The 20,738-nt window shown below is 46.9% G+C and overlaps 1 protein-coding gene across 1 annotated transcript in view; it reads left to right on the forward strand.

The window, feature by feature from the left end:
* The window catches only part of IL20RB (interleukin 20 receptor subunit beta), a 194,983-nt gene that overhangs the window by 147,127 nt on the left and 27,118 nt on the right, over positions 1 to 20,738 (forward strand). Inside the window, exon 4 of the mRNA XM_069213554.1 lies at positions 18,609 to 18,733. Within this exon, the coding sequence (XP_069069655.1) occupies positions 18,609 to 18,733 (125 nt within the window). The remainder of the gene's footprint in view (positions 1 to 18,608; positions 18,734 to 20,738) is intronic.

Raw genomic sequence — 20,738 nt, forward strand, 5'->3', positions numbered from 1 at the left:
CATTTTCGGCAAAATAATGCACTATTTGCTTTCATGTCTTTTCCCGAAAGGGGGAATCCTCCAGCAGCTCGGGATTCAGCTGCCAGCTCGGTATCGGCGCTAGCGACTTCCCCCGAGGACAATGTAAGCAACACTGGGTTATGATCTGATAGTGTAAGAGCGAGGTATTCGATACCCTGATGTGGATTTCTGGGGATCATAGGAAAAAAAATTAAGCAGACATGTAGCTCATGCATGCTTGAGAAAAAGGAGTAGTCCCTTTCTAGGGGATGGAGTATGCAGCAGCTATCCTGGAGTCCCCAGTGTTCCTGCCACTGTATCAGCACCTTCTCTGCTCTGCGCGTAGGTGAGTCCAGCAAGAGGGAGTGAGACTGATCCAACTCAGGGTCCAGCACGCAATTAAAATCACCCCACAAAGCTACCCTGCTCATTAATACAAGAGGTAAATGTGTAGACAATTCTCCTCCACATTCCATTGGAGAGTACGCAGAGCTCTCCCCCTCAGCCCAGCATGCATTGCTGACATTTTCCACTGCAGCAGTAAATCCCAACATTTCCCAACTAAATCTGAGTAAATAACAACCCAACTCCCATTCCCCAGGACAGGAAGAAACATTCCCCCCATCCAAATGTCAAATTATGCAACAATTCTATCTCAGTGTAAAACTTTTCAGGGAGGTATCCAGGAAGCTCTAAAGAATTCCAGCCCCCACCCGGCTTCAAACATCATTTTGCTTGCATTATCTTGTACACCTCCATCACGGGGACATGTATAAGACATTAGAAACGTCTGCGCACAACTCTTCAGGGGAATGCCTGACAAATGGACGTCCCCCTAACAGGCATTTCATAGCCACTCTCATAGTCAATATATCTTGTTATATTACAGATCATCAGCTGAGCAGAGGGTCACCACTGGAGGCCCTCGCTAGAGAAGAGTGATACATTCGAGTCATTGTCCGAGTCTGAACTTGTGTTAGCGCTTGGCAGTGGCAGTGCTCGTTCTCCAGGTGTCTTCTCGCTAATAGAGGCCACTTCTTTAACCTCTTTCAGTTTTCCTTGCTGTACCTCTTTTGCTGTGGGGGAATCCCCTAAGCACGGATCCACCCCTCCTCCGGGACCATGCACATAATTTCCTCTTCCCAACGTGCTATTCCCCACTAGGGCCCGGTCCAGGCTGGCATTCCGCACAGGACTAAGCTTCCTTTTGGGGTGATCACTCGGAGCTTGGCTGGAAACTGCATAGAATATTCCACTCCTAGTTCTCGTAACTTCTTTTTCACTGTGCCGAAGGCCGCCCTTTGTCATTGTGCTTCTTTAGAAAAGTCAGGGATTTTAGCACTTAATGGTTTTCAGTAACCAGATGGTCGGTGTGGCGGGCATGCCGCAGGATTAGGCCATGATCCCTAAATTGTAGCAGTTTTGTCACTATTGTGCGTGGTGGTGCTCCTGTGGGGGGCGCTCTGGCCTGCAACCGATGTGCTCTTTCAAAAGCAAAAAATGGAGACAGCCTCTCTGGGACTAACTCCTGAGCAATCCATGTCTCCAGATAGCCCACCAGATAATTTTTCTCCATCCTCTCCGGAAGGCCCACTACTCGGATGTTGTTGCTCTATTTTCAGCATCTTCTTCTCTAGTCTCCAGCACTTTCAGTCATCATTCTACATCGTTTATTCTATTGCTAGCCACAGTTACCGCTGGAGTCATCTCTGATAGTTCCCTTTCTGTCGCGGTCACTCGTTCCGCCAGCCATCTATGATCATCACATAGAAGTCCCAGATCTGTGCTCATGGCATCTATCTTCTGCTCCAGAGCTTCCTGAGATGCCGCAATTGCCTGCATCACATCTTGAAGTGAGGGAGTGGGGTGCATGTTCTCCAAATGAGGGTGGCCCTCTGCGCTTCTAGTTCAGACACCTGGGAACCACATATCCGATCATCCGCCGTCATGTCCCGTTTTTATTAGCCTTCCCCATACCTATGGGGTTCAGTAATACCCAGTTTGCGAGGAATGGGGCACTCTTCTGCTCTCTCTAGGTGCCCTCAACAAGTCGCACCAATGGTCCTACTGCTACTGTATGGCCTCTGCTCCTCGCTTGATGTGTGTTCTTTCTTGTTTTTGTGGGCCCCACATGCACTTCTATTCTTATCTGCAGACCTATAATCCAGCGTGTGCAGGCCTTCTTCAGCCAGATATCCCACCTGTGCTGCTGTTCACCACGATGGATTTAGGGTGTCTCCCTGGGTGCCTGCCAGTCAGGACGTCAGAGGTGGTCCGTGCTCCCAGTGGTCTCTAGGCCCCAACGCTTGAAGGCTTTTAGTATGTTTGAAAAACACCTTGTGAGTTAATGATGATAAATATTTCATTTTTACATTGATATGTATTGTATGTCTGGATGCACATTGGCACTTTACAAAATATTATCCATTTGAGGAGAGTACACATGAGGGCCTTTTAGTGTGTTCTAAGTGTTTCTTGGGAGAAAAAAATGTTTAATATTTCATTTCTATATTGAAATGAACATTTTTAAATGTAATATTCAACTGAATCCACTTTTTATTCCAAATTCATGAATAGATATGTGGTTTTGTGATTACATTTTGCATGTTGTAATCGTATTTTCGAATATATTTTTGTACTAGTATTGAGTTCCCCCTACTACGATGGATTCTTATAGGTAAACTAGTGTTTCTGTGGATCCACTACTATGTGTGTTAAATAAATAAATAAAAATGATGTTTGATTTTTGTTTGGCTTTGCAGTGGCCTACCTATTCTGTTTATTAATAGACTTGCGTTGCGGTCATCCAAGATGTATTAATGCTCATCTCATTGCATCCGCTTCCACCGTAGGAGAAGGTCCTGAGGCATTTCAACTCTATGTAAAATGTTGTCTTACCTTCAGTGAATTATTCTGGGCATTTTTGCGTTCATTTATGGTTCTCTTAGGATCTTTGCTCCCCTTCACCCTCAATTCTTCTGCCAACTTGCACTCCTACATTTAAACAGGCGATGGTGCTCCCCTCTCCCACCTCCATCTTTAGTCCAAGATTTTAGAAAAATCAATCAATGTCTATCTGGGCATATTCTTGGAAGCCTCATTAGTGTTTGATCTACTTCTTTTCAGATTTTGATATAAGCATATTACTGACACAGCTGTAAGGTGTATTGATCACACTTATCAGACTCAGGATCTTGGTGTCTCTGGCACCAAGATCCCACTCCACCTCTCTGCAGACTTTGATACAGTGGATAATGACATTCTTCTCTGTAGGCATCACCTCTTTAGCACTATACTGACTCAAATTTGTCCTTGTTGACACGAAATAAACTATCTTTTCGCTTTAGTCATCACTTTATCAATTTGACTGTGGTATCCCTAGGGATCATCTTTCTGCTATAGTGCATTAATGTTGGTGTTACTTCCCAAACTTCATTAATGTCTAAGTTACTTCCCCAGCTGCTCTCATTTGTTCCTTTTTTCGTTTTTTACTTATGTTACGTTATAAGAATTGCTAAAGCACACACTTACCCCCGGAGGGGCTGCCTGCGCTAGTCACAGGTGAGATGTGGCAGCAGTAAGACACCGAACAGTAGCTTAGCTGGAAAACAGCCAGGATTTCAGATGTTTCCGGAATTGTAAGTGATCCTGAATTTTCCTAATTTTAGGTAGCACAGATTTTATCGGGACATAATTCAGTGACAACCATTTAGTGTAAAAGGTCATTTATTTAGGACAGGATTGGAACAATAGCCACCCTTTAACATTTCTTCGCTCATCCTTCCACTCTAAACCCGCATTTTGCTTCCATTCCCGTACACACTCCCCTTTTCCTTTCATGCCCCAATTGGTTCATGCGTACCGCCACTCAGAGCCTTCACCTGCTTGTTAATTCCCTGGAAGGGTGGCTAAGCCCCCATCTGACTCACCACCCTCCCCCATCTACTGATTTGCCCTTCCTCACAAACCTGCACTAACTGATGGTCCGTCCACCTGCCCCTGCTTTCCACTTATCCAAAAATTGCGCTCATCTCACATCCTTCATCGTTTGCCGGGTGGGTGGGAGGCCAAAAACCTAACCGCGCAATGAGCGTCGCGGAAAGAGGCTGGTCCCTCTCCCCCACACCCCCTTTTATTTCCAGCCCTGAAAACCCGCCCCCACTTACCTTCCGCCTATCCTGTCCCGTGCCGTCACTTCCCTCTCCCGAAAGTACCCGCGGAGAGACTAGAGCGAGTCTCTCTCTCCGCGGGCCCCTCCATCAGGACATAATTCAGTGACAATCATTTAGTGTGTAAGATCATTTATTTAGGACAGGATTGCAACAGTAGCATAACCTTAACTTTCAATTTGAAACCCCAACTTTAAAAACGCCCACCCTTTAACATTTCTTCACTCATCCTTCCACTCCAAACCCGCATTTCACTTCCATTCCCCTACACACTCCCCTTTTCCTTTCATGCCCCACTTGGTTTGTGCGTACCCCCCACTCAGAGCCTTCACCTGCTTGTTTATTCCCTGGAAGGGTGGCCAAGCCCGCATCTGACTCACCCCCCTCCCCCATCTACTGCCAACCAGCACAAACCCATTTGTAGTTTTTCTGCCCCACACAAAAAGCACACTACTGCAACGTAACTGCCATAATCCCGCTCTATGACCCACATGCTTTCACCCCACAGATCCTCCACCAGCAACCTCAAATCCATCAAATAGTAAGCGTTCCCTAATGTTGACAAATGTACTCTATCAGCCCTGAAAAGTGCCTCATCCTGTTCTGTTATATCCTCATGTTTCAAGATTTTTATCCCCTGCGCCCAGCAAAAAACCCTCGTAGCTCTATTGAGCTTCCTGCGAGCCTACTCCATAGCTCCATACTTGACTTCCCCTCTCCACACTCGACGAGGCACAAACTCTGTCCATACCAAACAGGTGCCATGCAACCTGTGCTTGATGAGTTTCCCCACCTCATGCCGCTTTTTCCCCACCACAAAACTTCATGCTGGTTACTGGGAAGTCCCAAGGCCCGACCGTAAATTAGTTTTTTCTGCAAATGTTGCTGCCCAATGGATAAAGAAATAGTCTACTAGTCATGTAACCATCTTGCCATTCGATGAACCGGACACATCTCCTGTAAAGGAAAAAGATCTGTAAAGCATGTTTTTTCAAAATGATCGCAGCATCTCGACTTCCAACAGCCTATTGCCCAAATCTTTGCCCAGTCCCAACCCAGATGTGCAGCGGCAGTAGCTGCCCCAATTTGGAACGAATGTGTGTCAAAATCCATAGCTCGATGGCCTGTCCGCCCCAAAGCCATCCTCAAAACCTGTAGAAACTGAAAACGTGTAAGTTTGGACCCAGACTTGTGTGGAAACACCCCTGACTCTCTAGAGGAAACCCTCATACCTTGAAAACTCATCCACTCAAGCACTGGACAAGCCAAAACATTGCCCCCTTTCTCCAACCACACCCATTTTCCTTTCCCTAGCTGGTCAGTCTTAGATCGTCTGAGCCAAATCCCCAACCGATCACCATGTAAGCAAACCTCCTTGGTCTGCACTCCTACTTCTCTCCTGACCCCCAACAATTCCGACACACGGAAAGCACCAAAGAACATCCACACCATGCTGTACAACACACTGGCAGCACATGCAACAACTCCAGCAGCAGGTCGAAACCAATAGGTTCTCTGGCCGCCCTACCTGCAACTGATCTGAACCTGCCCCAGCCTTTTAAAATTTTTCCCAACAGGTCATCTCTAGCTGGATCCTGACCAAGAAACAACTTCCCATAAAAGGAAACCCCCGCCAGTTTACCGCCAATGGTAGCCGGTGACAAACCTTTCTGTATCATGAACAGCACAAAATGCAATGCACGCAGCTCTAACTGTTTAGCATTCTGTAACCAAAAATTTCCTGAAAACAGCTCAAATGATTGAAAATCCAACCATGCCAGCCGGTAACTCCGCCGAGTGGATTTCGCTAAGGACATCTCCACCAGGCCTGTGATCATCATGCTCCCCACACCCACATGTCTGCCAGGACCACAGTCTTGTTCCGCTTTGCTCCTGGTGCCACGTTGCGAAAAACGCTGCCACTGTGAACGAGACAGGGAATCCGCAATCTCATTGTATACCCCTGGTACTTGAGCAGCTTTAAAAACTACATTCAAAGACAAACACTGCAGCATGAACTGGCGCAACAAGCGCAAAACCCTAAGGTCTCTTGCCTTCTGTCTGTTGACTAATTCTACTACTGTCATGTTATCAACCCGAAAAAGCACTGTTCTGTTAGCTAGCTCCTGTCCACATACTGTCATTGCCACGAGGAGGGGAAAAAATTCCAAGAACGCAATACTCCTTCCTTGCTGCATCCATTGTGTAGGCCATTTCTCGGCACACCACCTTCCATCCCAGAAGATCCCAAAGCCCTTGGCACCTGCCGCATCTGAAAATATCTGTACCGGCCTCACTGTCTCGTCCTCACAGAAAAACATGAATACCCCATTAAAATGCATCAAAAGGTTTCCCACACCCTCACATCCTCTCTCAAACCCACTGACACTCGTATTCTGTGATGTGGCAGTACTGCTCCAGACATAGCCAGACCCAGCCTCCTACAAAAAGTCCTACCGCCCCTGACTACCCTGCAAGCGAAATATAGATAACCTAGCAGCTTTTGTGCAGTGCGCAGCTCGATTTTACGTGCGTTCCTCACAGTACCCAGAAATTCAAGCATTTCTTTGACTTTTTGCACTGGTAGTCTGGCTATCAAGGCAATGGAATCTAGCTTGGTGCCCCAAAATGTGAGGACAGACTGCGGCCCTTCGGTCTTTTCCGGAGCCAAAGGCACCCCCATTTGTCGTGACAATTCCTGAAAGCTCAACAAAGCCTTTCCGCAAGCCCCGGAAGCAACTGTCCCTACGAACAGAAAATCGTCCAGATAATGGGTCACCGCACAATGCCCACTCATTTTGACAAAAAACCCATTGCAGGAAAGTACTAAATGCCTCAAACAGTGCGCAGGATATAGAACAACCCATTGGGAGGACCCATCAAACTGCATCCCCAGCACATCAAAGTCTTCTGGATGTATGGGCAGTAGCCTGAAGGCTGATTGGATGTCTCACTTTGCCAACTCCGCTCTGTTGCCACACCCTCTGACCAATTTTATGGCATCATCCACAGATGCATAAACTACCCTGGTGTCCTCTGATGCAATGAAATCATTGACAGATGTGCCCTCCGGCCATGACAAATGGTGGATCAGTCGAAATTCACCTGGCGCCTTCTTTGGCACTACTCCTAACCGGGAGATCATAAGAGTTTGACTTGGCCAGTCATAGAAAGGCCCTGCAATTCTGCCCAATGACACCTCTTTATCCAATTTACTTTTTACAATGTGTGGCAGTTCTTTGGCAGACCGCAAGTTGTCTGCCCACCGCCTCATACCCGGGCCCTGATAGCTGACCCGAAAACCCTCGTGGAAAACCCATGCTAGTTTACAAGCAGTGGCCCTGTCACGATATGTATGGAGCCAGGGCAGGAGAAAGTCCAACTTAATTGGCGTAGGAGCCCTTTGGTGCAGGATTGCCCTGCATGCCTCTGTCTTTGGACGCTCTCCATTGCTCTGCTGGGCTGGAGAGCGAAAAACATTGTGTAACCGGGTGACGGCCCCCGCATTTGGAGCAATCATGTTTAAACTTGCATGGTTGTCTGGAACAGAAATCTTTGTTATAGTTCCAGCAAGCTGCTGTCGTAGGTGTTGGAGTTCACTGACCCACACCCGCCCCGCCTTGGGCGGGATGGGCCTGAAATGGCTTATAAACCACTGGCAGGCCACTGGCGGTATGTGTAGATGCAGTGGACTTCGATGACGCCATCCACTGCATCCATAACTCTGGATCTACATCCCCCCATGGCTTATCCGGATTGACACTCACCGAGCCCCGAACTCCTCATCATAGCTCAACCAGGCAAAGCCACCGAAATGTATCTGCGCTTTCCTTATGATATCCATATATTTGAAAAGTGCTATGGCCCTATCCGGTAACTTCTCGCAGTATATACTTGCGAAAATCAAAAATGCCAAAGTCCAATTATCCATTGTAATTGGAACCCTTGGTCTCCATGCTAGCTCCCACTCTTCTTCTTTAGAGCCCTCCTTGGCTTGAATATCCCTGTGTAAGAGTTTAAACACATCCACATATTCATGCTTCCATATTCTTGCCTTTGTTTTGTCCGCAACATGCGAACCCAAAGGCATAGCCAAACCCATATATGGAAGCCGCCTCTTGTGTCCACCACCCTCTTTGTCGTCTGACCCTGTAGCCTCACCTGTCACCTTGGACCCCCCTTCGCTCCCAGCTGTGGTATTTGCCTCCTGGTCCTTCCCACTCTCTCCACCTTGAGAGACCTTGTCTGTCGGTGTGTCAAAAATTGAAATATCTCCCACCCCTATTGACTTACATGTAGGGGCTCCGCCGAAACCCACGCCATCCCCCCCATACCGACCACCATTGTCCCTTACCTCTTCCTTGTGCCCCTAAAGGCCGCAAAACCTTCCGGGCCCCTCGGCCACGTCCCGGCCCTTGCCGCCCTTCTTGGTGTTCGCCACCAATTACCCAATCCCGCAAAATAGAAACGGAAAGAGGGGTTGTGCCGCTCCTGCGTCCTCTCCCCCTCCCTCTCACGCTGCTCACCTCTGCCTCCCAAATCTCCCCGTCTTCCCATTCATCCAAGTCTTCATCATAATCAAGCTCCAAAACATCCTCCTCACCCATCTCCAACCTGCTGTCAACACCACCACTTATGACCATATAATTTGACGAAACTTCCTCCTGCCCCTCATGGCGCACACCATCTCTGCGCTGCCCCTGATCCTGCGATGTAGAGAAGACCGCCGAAGACCCCTCCAGAGCTTCAGACCAACGTGCAGAGGCTGTGTTGCGCCCCAATGGCATCACCTTCTTTCTGCCAAACTCAGACACTGGCATTGACATTCCGCGCCAATCGTGGTCGTGTGTGCCACTGGCACTCATCGCGCTGCCTAAACCTCCGGCTGCACCAGCCTCCTGGCCCTTCCCACTCTCCACTTGTGGTACCCAAACCCAACTGCCCCTGCCTGGTGCCTGTGGCGTGGGCCCCATGCTCCCTGCACTCTCTGCTGGCCTCTTCAATTGCCTGCCACTTGCCCCAGTAACCTCCGGGTCCATGCACAATTGGGCCCACCTGTCCTCCGTTTCCGCCACTATGCAGCACTGTTCCCTTATCCTGGACTCCAAATCCCATGCCTCGCTCTTGTCAAACCTGCCTTGCTTGGGCCCACCATATTCCAAAACAGCTGAGGACACCCCAGCTCCACCCCCTCCAGCCTTCTTGGACTGCCCAGTGCCTGCCTTGGCTTTGCCCGGACCACCACCCTGCTTGGAACCCTTGCCCTTCTTTTTAACTGGTGGCACATGGGTGCCTACTATGTTGGCCCCATCTCTGGGGAGGGACAAATCCATGGGGGCCACCTCTACACTGGGCCCTGGCAGCTCCTGGGCCCCCTGTTCCAACAGTGGGGCTCCTTCCCCCAATGGCTGTTCCTGTGGGTCATCACTGCCCCCGCTGTTCTCCCGCCCCCCTCCTCAATTTGCTCTGAATCATTAGGAATGCCCTCCCCTTCCTCTACTTGGCTGGGGGGGAGGCCGCACCTTGTGCCCACCCCACTGCTGTTTTTTTGGCCTTTTTAGCCCTTTCAGGTGAAGAGCATGCAGCCACAACTGCCGCTACCGGGCCTGACGCGCTGCGTGTCGGCCGCACCATCCCGACCCAGGCCTGGTCCTAAACCAAAGGCCTGAGGACGTCGGCTCGGCCGGCTTCGCCTAACACGCGAAGCGCGGCCTTTACTGCCTCAGCGTCATGGCTGGTTGCCATGGCGCCGACGCAGGCTATTCTACGGGTGTCCCGCAACAAGAAAAAAGGAACCCGGTCCTCAACGCCGAAACCTACGCCCGACCGCAGCTCAAAGTATAAAAACTTACCTCGCGGCAAGGCGCCCTATAAACCCCGACTTGCCTGCACTGAAAGTATCACCACTTCCGAGGGACCGGCCCCAAAAACCTAACCACCCGATGAGTGGCGCGGAAAGATGCCGGTCCCTCTCCCCTCACCCCCTTTTATTTCCCTCCCTGAAAACGCCCCCACTTACCTTCTGCCTATTCTGTCCCACGTCATCACTTCCCTCTCCCGAAAGTAACCGCAGAGAGACTAGAGCGAGTCTCTCTCTCCGCGGGCCCCTTGAATGGGGTCGGAACTAAGACACAAAAAGAGCAGCCTCCGATTCTGGCTGTACTTTAGTGGGGGACGTAGGCCAAATTTGAATTAGCAGAGCAAAGTGCTCTAGAGCGTGTGTAGAAATGCACTGTAAAACGCAACAACTTATAGAAATAGGAAAGTGCTACTTTACTAAATGCTTTCCACTACTGCCTCACAGCAGTTTGATCTTGGGTGATTGCTAGTCTTTTAAAGCTTAATTAGGCCAAGCAGTCCTCATTTTGGGAAAATAGTCCTTATCTTGGGCATTTCATTGGTAGTCTCTGTTTTGGGCCCTTCTGACCCTGTCAAAGTACCGAAAAATCTTGAACTCATCGAAGATGAGTCTCTTTTTTCATTCCTCAGGTAAACATACTCACTGTCTTGTTTTTGCCTACTCAGAATCTTATAAAGTATTATTGCTTTCTCCAGCAGAAGGCAAACGCTTTATAGTCCTGGCCACTGTCTCGATTATGGCAATGTCACTTTACTACCTTTACCTTAACCTGCAGGCTGTCTAGCATGAAGGAGTCTACCTTTTACTTAGCCTTGCTAAACACAAATGTTCCAAAGAGTATCTGGATAGGTTTCACTGGCTTTCTATTTACAAGCATCTTATTTTTCAAATGCTACACATATATACATCATAAAGCCTTATGTGGAGCTGTACCCTGCCACATATGGCGTTGCATTTTATGTCCTGCTCGTAATCTTAATGTACTTCGCAGGCCTTACTTAAAGTTCTCAAAATTCATACCCAGAGCAGGAATAAATTTTACCTTCAGCCATGAGGCCACTCTCTGAAAACAGGCTCAGCTTAATGTGTGCCAGTGTGCTACCAGTATCATATTCATAACATAGCTTGTCAAAAGTATTGCATCCATGATGGCGACCTCTCATTGTATTCAAGGTACATCTTGGTAACTAGATATAGAGCTAAGAATAGTAATTTTATGTTTACCCTGTGAAGAAGGACAGGGTCATGTATTGGATGCAATATTATATGGCTTCATATTATTGACATTAATATAGTATCAGCAACACGTGTCCTTTAACCATACACATGGTATTTTGGAAAAAAAAACCTTACAGTATTTATTTTTTCTACTACTTTATAATGCTTCTCCTTCCTTAATGTGTTGGGTATCCACTCATAGGACCATCAGCACACTATGCAAATCTGGATTAGCTTTTTCATTCATTCATCTGTCGAATCATGTGTTGTTATCCTTACCGTCTGAAAGTGCCAGTACCCACTTGATAAGATAGGAATGTTCCCTGCATTGTGTAGAGTCAGTTTCCCAAACCCTAAATGCTCGACTGTGAGTATACGGCATCCTTTTTTTTTTTTTTGGCCCTGGTGTCACTATAATTTAGTGTATGTGCAAAAGCCTATGCCTGTCACTTAACATGAGTGAGTTCCTGGACCTGTCTTGTGACTTGAAGGAACGTACGAAGAGTACCTTCTTTTACAGCCAGTGGACTACTATCCCTCTAGTGGGTTAGGCAAATAGAGGGGTATTGTTAGAAATTGGGTTTTTGGTTGGCAGTCAGGTTGCCCTCTGTCCAAGCAAGAACCCTCACTCTAGTCATTGTAAGTCACACACAATCCAAATTATCCTGTGCCCACCCTCTGGTAGCTTGGCACTGAGCAGTCAGGCTTAACTTGGAAGGCAATGTGTAAAGTATTTGTGCAATAAATCATACAATAACCCAATATAGCATCACAAAAATACACCACACAGTGTTTAGAAAAATATATAATATTTATCTGAATAATTGCAGGTCAAAACGAATAAAGATGCAATGTGAAATTGTAGAGATATCATCGAAAAGTTTATATAACGTGTCTTAAGTCTTTAAAAAGCAAACAAAGTCTCTTTCAAGCACAAAGTACCTGGTTTAAAGTGGAAAATCTCCGCCAAGGGCCGCAGAAGAAGAGATACTTGGAAAAATGGTGTGTGCGTCGATTTCTCCCCTGCACACACAGACTTGAGTCTTTATTTTTCACGCGGGGAAGTCGTGTGTCGTTTTCCGGCGCGTGGACAGTCTCTTTCTGTGGTTCGCGGGATTACCAGATGTCCCGGGGTCTGTGCGTGGATTCTTCGGCTTGTTTCCCGGCTGCGCATCGTTTCGGGAGGCTGTGCGTGGAATTCTCGTTCTCACGGCAGGCGTCGCGTCGATTTCCCCTCTGGAAGTCAGGCGGCGTTGTCCTTGCGAGGCCGTGCTTCAAAGTTCCGGTCACCCCGAAGGTGTCGCGTCGATCAGCATCGGTGTGCGGCGATTTTCGCACCGCGGAGCAAACTGTGCGTCAAAATTTTCCCCGCACGAAGAGTCCAAATGAAAAAGATAAGTCTTTTTGGTCCTGAGACTTCAGGGAACAGGAGGCAAGCTTTATCCAACCCCTTGGAGAGCACTTTTACAGCCAGACCAGAGTTCAGCAAGGCAGCAGGCCAACAGCAAGGCAGCAGTCCTTTGTAGAAAGCAGACAGTTGAGTCCTTTGAGCAGCCAGGCAGTTTTTCTTGGCAGGATGTAGGTTCTGGTTCAGGTTTCTTCTCCAGCAAGTGTCTGATGAGGTAGGGCAGAGGCCCTGTTTTATACCCAACTGTGCCTTTGAAGTGGGGGAGACTTCAAAGAGTGGCTAAGAAGTGCACCAGGTCCCCTTTCAGTTCAATCCTGTCTACCAGGGTCCCAGTAGGGGGTGTGGCAGTGCTTTGTGTGAGAGCAGGCCCTCCACCCTCCCAGCCCAGGAAGACCCATTCAAAATGCAGATGTATGCAAGTGAGGCTGAGTACCCTGTGTTTGGGGTGTGTCTGAGTGAATGCACAAGGAGCTGTCAACTAAGCCCAGCCAGACGTGGATTGTAAGGCACAGAAAGATTTAAGTGCAAAGAAATGCTCACTTTCTAAAAGTGGCATTTCTAGAATAGTAATATTAAATCCAACTTCACCAGTCAGCAGGATTTGGTATTACAATTCTGGCCATACTAAATATGACCTTCCTACTCCTTTCAGATCAGCAGCTACCACTTCAATACTGTATGAGGGCAGTCCCAATGTTAGCCTATGAAGGTAACAGGCCTCACAGTAGTGCAAAAACGAATTTAGGAGTTTTACACTACCAGAATATGTAAACTACACAGGTACATGTCCTGCCTTTCCCCCCACAGCACCCTGCTCTAGGGGTTACCTAGGGCACACATTAGAGGTGACTTATATGTGGAGAAAGGGGAGGTTTAGGTTTGGCAAGTACTTTTAAATGCCAAGTCGAGGTGACAGTGAAACTGCACACAGGGGCCTTGCAATGGCAGGCCTGAGACAAGGAAAAGGGGCTACTTAAGTGGGTGGCACAACCAGTGCTGCAAGCCCACTAGTAGCATTTAATCTACAGGCCCTAGGCACATATAGTGCACATTACTAGGGACTTATAAGTAAATTAAATAGTCCAATCAGGTATGATCCAAGGTTACCATGTTTAAAGGGAGGGAGCATATGCACTTTAGCACTGGTTAGCAGAGTCTAAAAAACAGCAAAAATGAGGTCAGAAAAAGATAAGGAGGAAGGCAAAAAGTCTGGGGATAACCCTGCAGAGGGGCCATTTCCAACAGGTATCATGTTTTGTGAATCCATTGTTTGGGACCAGACCCTTTTATCTGTGTCACTAGAGTGGATGCTTACTGGGACCTTTATAAACAAATCATAGCGCTAACATCCCAAGTCTGTGTTGTGCATGCCTGTGTATATATCATAAGTGGTACATACAGGGTGTGTGAGTAACCCAGGGCAATTTAGGCCTGTGGGAACCATTTTGGATACCCCTGGCCTCTACTAGTGCACAAGATAGAGGTGAGTGTGTGCTTCACATCACAACATAGGGTAGGGGAGGAGAGTAAAGCAAGGACATACATCCTCCAATAAAGAGTAATCACAAATATTAGTTGCTCAATTGTAAAAAAAAAAAAAGTGTTAAAGTAGTGATATGTAGATTAATGTATCTAGGTTTTGGTATATGCAGGACATAAATCCCCCACCTACCTAATAGGAAGCATGGCTCATCATTAGGGTTCTCCTAGCACTGTTCTTTGAGATTGTGGTGCAAGCTACTACCCGTATAAGGGAGTTTGTGAGGTGCTTTTCATCAAAGGAGATTGTGTCACATTTTGTGCTGTTTGATTAATGTGCAGGTTTCGAATGAAAGCTCAGATGCAGAGAGGAGTCTGTATGAATTAAGACTACCTATTAGAGGATGGTGAAAAATTGTATTGAGTCTCCAAAGGTAAGAATAAAAGAAGAGGGGATTAATACTGCACTCATAGAGAGGTCTACTTGTTTTCCCCAGATAACCCCGTAAATTGAGGTGTAGGGGCATTCTTCGTGGCCCTTTTACCCTCTCTGCTAGCTGAATGCAAAACAGATATAATATAAAATTCTGAACTAAATTATGAAAAAATGTCAACCAGTGGTCAGGAGTTTCAAAAGGTAGATCAACCTGCTATAAACAATTCAGTTTTTAGGGTTTTAGCACTTCATCTCAATTGTGGAATATACGATCAAATTTGCTTCAATATCTGGGTCCCAAGCAGGCTTGATTCCATCCAATTAAGTTTATTATCTCACAGTGGAAGTGTATGCTACCTTTCCCGAAACTGGAGGGAGATCAAGACACAATAGGTGTGGGAAAAGGAGAAAAGGCATCTCCTTAAGCAATTCAAATAGATCTGTTACTGAGCAAGGATCTGCTTATTAGTCTTTATAACCTGCCATTTGGTGGATTGTAGGCCTGAAAGGTCGAGCTGAGACTGTTGTGCAAGGTCAAGCGAATTCTTTAAATGAGACCCAGTCTGATGTCATTTCCTAATAACACTTTCAGTTAACTGATGAAAGCCAGGTGCAGAAACTCCACACCCCCTATTTTCTCTGTTATTAGTGCTTTGGGCCATGCTTGGAGATGCACCACTGTACACAAAGGTTATGTCTAGATAACAGCCTGTAAAGCAGCCATGAAAGCATAACTACATCAAACTGGTTCGGAAAGTGGAGACAGTGGAATAACATCCTGTCTGCTTTAGCAATGTGAAAGTAGGACCTCACTTGTTCCAGTTCCATGTTTTCTATGGCCAAGGATAGAAGTGCTCTGCAGAGTATTCAGAAGCCTGTGCAAACAGCCTCATTCCCAGTGGTGGGAGGACATCACAGTGCCGGACCACCTTCTTATGAATACCTGTCCTGAAGCACCTGGGAGCCAGTCTGCTGTCTGAAAGATGGAACAAGCCTGCCAAAACTTTAGGGCAGGTGACTGTCTAGGAGAAGTGAGGGGCAGAAGGTTCCCTTTACCAGCAGAACTTCAAGAAGAGTTTAACTGCAAAGGGCTGTCTGTGTACCCTGGTGCCTGCTGGCCTATAGTCTCCCCAGAAATGGTTCCTGACATGAACCATGACAACTTGCCCTAAGATCGCCGAAGTCTGTTTGGGGCTAAGCTCTGAGCCTGTCTCCACCTGTGCATGGCTGTGTTTCCAGAATAAGATCAGCATGTGGCAGGCTGTATTGTCCACAAGCTCTACCTGTATATTGAATGTGGCCCTATTTCCTAGCAAATCTGCTGGTGTGTGGCAAGATTGGTTGGTGTGAGGCCAGGTCACACTGTAGGAAGGAAATTGGCCTCTGCATGGCTACACCGATCCGGAAGAATCTACCTCTGCAGGGGTCACCTGTTTCATGCCACAATTAAGCGTTCGATGGGGATCCCCATCCCTGCCTGCTTGGCACTCTGAAACAAAGTCAGATGGTTGTCCTAAAAGACTGTTTCACTGTGTTGATAAGAAATAAGCTACTGAACTGTATAGGAACTAAACTACTGAACTGTGGGGGACTGAGCACAAGTACCTTAAGGGGGAGGACTCTGGGGAGGGGGTGAGGGGTGGGGGGAGACCACTATCAGTGCCAGGGAAGGAATTCCCTGGCACTGATAGTGCCTACCGCCATGGTTTTAGCGGTGGTACGATTGCCACGAAAACCATGGCGGTAGGCGGGGTCATAATTCCGAGGGTGGGATTGTGACGGCGGCCTGGCTGGAGACCAAAGTCTCCAGCCCGGCAGCTGTTACCGCCCTGGTGGATGGAGTGGTACATTGGTGGTTTGGCTTGAGCCAAACCTCCAATGTCATATTTTGAGGAAAGGTACCGCCAGCCTGTTGGCAGTACCTTTCTCCAAAATAACGCCGTTCGCCAGGGTCAGAATGAGAGCCTAAATTGTGTTTTGCCTATGACTGTAGGTAGTTTTCTGTTCTAGGGTGCTTTAAAGTACTTTTCTTTCCTGAAAAATAAGCACTGGGTTGCACAATAATTTATTAGGCTGGTCTGTGATTATTGAGTCCTGAGCTTGAGCACCCTACACTACCAACTTGAGAAGCCTGCAACTCCTTGCTATTGCTACTACTGAGAGTCAAACGATGAAGGAGTTCTAGTTTGCCTAGTCTGCAGAGCCATAGTCGTATAGAGATTGAGACATCAGTGGTAATCAAATTCAACCCCTACTTTTGAGGCCCCTCCTTGCTCTGTGGCTCCCTAAAAGTTGTCTGTTACCAATACTATTGGTTATCGGTAAACTAAATGTTTACTGTTTTTTTTTAAATGATTGTTTTGTGATGTTATGATGCTGGGGGAATTTCAGGCCTAGTTTAGTAAACTAAAACGTACAGCGCAATTGTGCACATTTTAAAATGTGTGTCGTTGTGTACATGTAACTTTAGATACATGACATTTATTTCAGGGTACATCTTTTGGTAAAAGTAATGAACTTTTGAAAGCACAAGCAGAAATGCAGCCAGGAACTACAATTTAATACCAATGTGAAAACATTTTTGGAATTAATATCGTTCAATAACATGAGGATGGGTTCTAAATTATTTCAAACGACTACATTTAAAAATATTAAGAAACACAGGGGCATATTTAAGTGCACCTAGCGCCACAGGAGCGCCACTTTTGGTGACGCTCCGGTGGTGCTATGCCCTGCGCTGTATTTACCTGGTAGAGTTACGCCTCTTTATGGCTTAACACCACCTTTTTAAATACGGCCCCTTCACAAGCAGCTTTGCGTGGAAGGGGCGTGCAATGGGTGTTGCTGTGGGTGTGCATGTTGAAGCTGCCGCAGATTTATGAGATTTTGTAAACCTGGGGCATTGCCAAAATCTAATGCCACCCCAAGGGTGGCGTTAGCAAGATGCAACAAGGAGGAATACTTTTATTCCTCCGCGTTTTTTGCTTTTTCTATTTGTGCTGCATTATGCTGCACGAATAGAAAGAGCAAAATGCCAGACATGATTGTTTATCTGCGAGAAGGTGTCCTATTATGCACATACACAATCATTTCAAAATGACACTGGCACTTCTGCATGTGCTGCATTCTGCATCATGCACAGAAGTGCCAAATTGCCATTAGTGATTGTTTATGTGCAGGAAGGGACACCTTCCCACACATAAACAATCAAACCCCTCAGCGCAGACATCCTTGCACGATGGTGCAAGGATGTCGGTGTTGGCGCTAGGCAGCTCAATTTAGCATCAGCTCAGGGGAAAACACAGGGGTGCACTGTATTCAATTAAATACGGTGCATCCCTGCATTGTGAAAATGATGGAGAGCGGCGCTGCCAATTTTGGCGCAGTGTTGCGCTCCGTCATTTTCTTTTAAATATGGACCATTGTATATATGATTTCCTAGTTCCACAGTAAACACACTTTGTTTCTGAATTCAAGTGCAGCACTTTACAATAATAGCATTAGAACACACACTATATGAAATGTAACGCATACATCTAGATCGAAGTTGTGATGTCAGGGGTGGAACTAAAATTTACGCTGCACCAGAAGGGTAACACATTTTTCAACTGGAGCCTGATAGTTTCACATTAATCAAAGAGAGCTTTACCTTGCTTGTCAGACAGGGGGCAAGTTAAGAAAAACTCAGTAGTTCAACACCAGAAGCTTAAGGCCCTGGAGTAATCCCCAATACATGCCGGGGCTCCAATGAGAATGATGCAGTTTCAAAATTGTATTATTTGAAAAGCGACTGACATTGCCCTTTAATAGATGATTGCCACTGCAGTAGTTATATGTCCATTTCCAGGTGCTCTTTTCCCCCAAGCCCCTAGATCCAATGACATCTATTACTATAACATTCCAAACAACATTCCTAGAGTATTTTCTTCCTTATTATTCTTGCAGCATCACTGGCCTTATTTTGTTAATGTTTAAGCATTGAGGTCTCCAGTGGTGTCTCTGCCCCCTTTCTGACCTATCTCTATTTCACTCTTGCAGCCGTGCTAACCACACCCTTACTGAAGGTGCGAGCGGAAGGACACCACCTGATAGTGGAACTGAAAGAGCTTGGCCCCGCCCTCGAATTTTTGCTGGTTTACTGGAATAAAGATAATGAAAAATTGGTGAGTTTATGCCAGGTGACGCTGAACACACAGACTCCAGTATGGACCAAAGAATGGATCCTGTGGGACATGGTGCGGTGTAGTAAGAAGTTTGGTTTAGTTAATGACGACAGTGAAAAAATCCGGGACCAAATGTAAAACAATATATATAGTCTCAAAGCTTTTGTAAATGAAGAATCTAAAGTCAAAATGTAGAAACTATATTTTATGAGTCAAAAACGTGTTTCCAGCAAGCTTGTTAGAAGATAGAGGGGGAAATTAAATGGGCAATCCCCTTCTCCTACCAATTCGACATGCCTTGTACCAATTATTTGGACCATCATTGTCAAAATCTGTGATTAGATACCGAAATTTCAAAACATGCAGAGTGGTTTTGGAAAGTGTAAGCGGTCACTGAAGTACAGATTTCATTTTGAGAATGACAGTGCTAGGCATTAGGAGATATAGACAGTGGTAAGGGGATTAGTATATGCCTCCATACCCATTGCAACCTTTGTCTCTTGCATAGCCCCTCCCAGAAGTGCAAGAGACTCCTACTCCTGCCCACTTATTACCTTCCCAACTCCCATGAAATATAAACTGGAGACATTACTGGAAGTCACAAATGCCTGCAGTTTTATTACACCACTATCTTCATATGGTTCATAAAACATCTCAACAAGTGGTGATCCATATGCACCATGTTAAAAACATTCCCTTTGTGCCTAAATTCTTCAGTCCTTTTCTTGCTCTGCTTGTCGTCACCCAATTTGCACGACGTCTTGTGTGTTGACCCACTGGGGTTTTTAGCACATGCCAGTGGCTAGGCTTCCCTTGCTGCCAAGTCTCTGTGGGGAACTCCTGGCCTTGCCCAGGCTGCAAGTACTGTGTCCACCCGCCGCTGCCCTTTTCACCGTTCATTGCCTTTGTCCCACGTGTCCTTGTTGTTAGGCATCCCAAGGGCACTGTCAGAGTGACTCTTCCTCTTAGGCTAATGAGCAACTATGGCCTCAATGAGTGTCTATCCCATACAAATGTCCCGCACCTGGGTGCAGCTGCGCTGCCCGCTGCTGAGGTGTGGGTGGGTGGTTTGCAGTCCCGGGCCCAGCAGTGAATGTGGGAGGCAACTTGCCCTCCTTTTGACCTGGACCCGGCCTGCCCACTATACAGTGATTGGCGGCTTTCAAATAATGTCTTCCAATCACTGCTGTGCATTATCCCGGGCATACTGGCCTCCCACCAAGCCAGTCCCCGCATTGGCAGGCGTTTGCCACAGGCCCCCATCTGGTCTGGATTCACCTTCACGGTCTGCGGTTTAATCCCTCCCAGACATGCGAGAGACCGTCCTACTCCTGCCCACCTATTACCTTTCCTTCTCCCATGAAATACAAACTGGAGACGTTACTGGAAGTTACAAATGGCCACAGTTTTATTACAGCATTATCTTCACATGGTTCAAAAAACATTGCAAGACAGCAAGTAACCATACATATGCACCATGTTAAAATATTCCCTTTGTGTCTAAATTCTTGAGTCCTTTTCTTACTCTGCTTGTCGTCAACCAATTTGCAAAGCCTATTGTGTGTTGACCCATTGGGGTTTTAGCGTATGGCGATGCTTCCCTTGCTGCCAAGTCTCTATGGGTGCCTCCTGTCCTTGCCTGGGCTGCAAGTGCCGTGTTCGCCCCCTGAAGCCGCCTTCACTAGTCATTGCTTGCACAGCTCGTGTCCCCGCCATTAGGCATCCCAAGGGCACTGTCAGAGTCACTCTTCCTCTTAGGCTACTGTGCTTCTATGGGCTGACTGAGTGTCTATCCCACAATGCTATTCGCAGTTTAACGACCGTTGGCAGCTCCCCCTCCTGTGCCTCCCTTGAAAACTTGAGTAGTTCTAGCTTCCCTACTATATTGAGTAAGGACATGTCAATCCCAACACCCAATAAATGCACCTCGTCAGCTTTATGGTACCCAGGTGTTCTCAAATTAATGTGCCCATGCCCAATGAAGCCCCACAGGTTTTCCCTGCAA

Source organism: Pleurodeles waltl, chromosome 11 (assembly GCF_031143425.1).
Source record: "Pleurodeles waltl isolate 20211129_DDA chromosome 11, aPleWal1.hap1.20221129, whole genome shotgun sequence".
NCBI lineage: Eukaryota > Metazoa > Chordata > Amphibia > Caudata > Salamandridae > Pleurodeles > Pleurodeles waltl.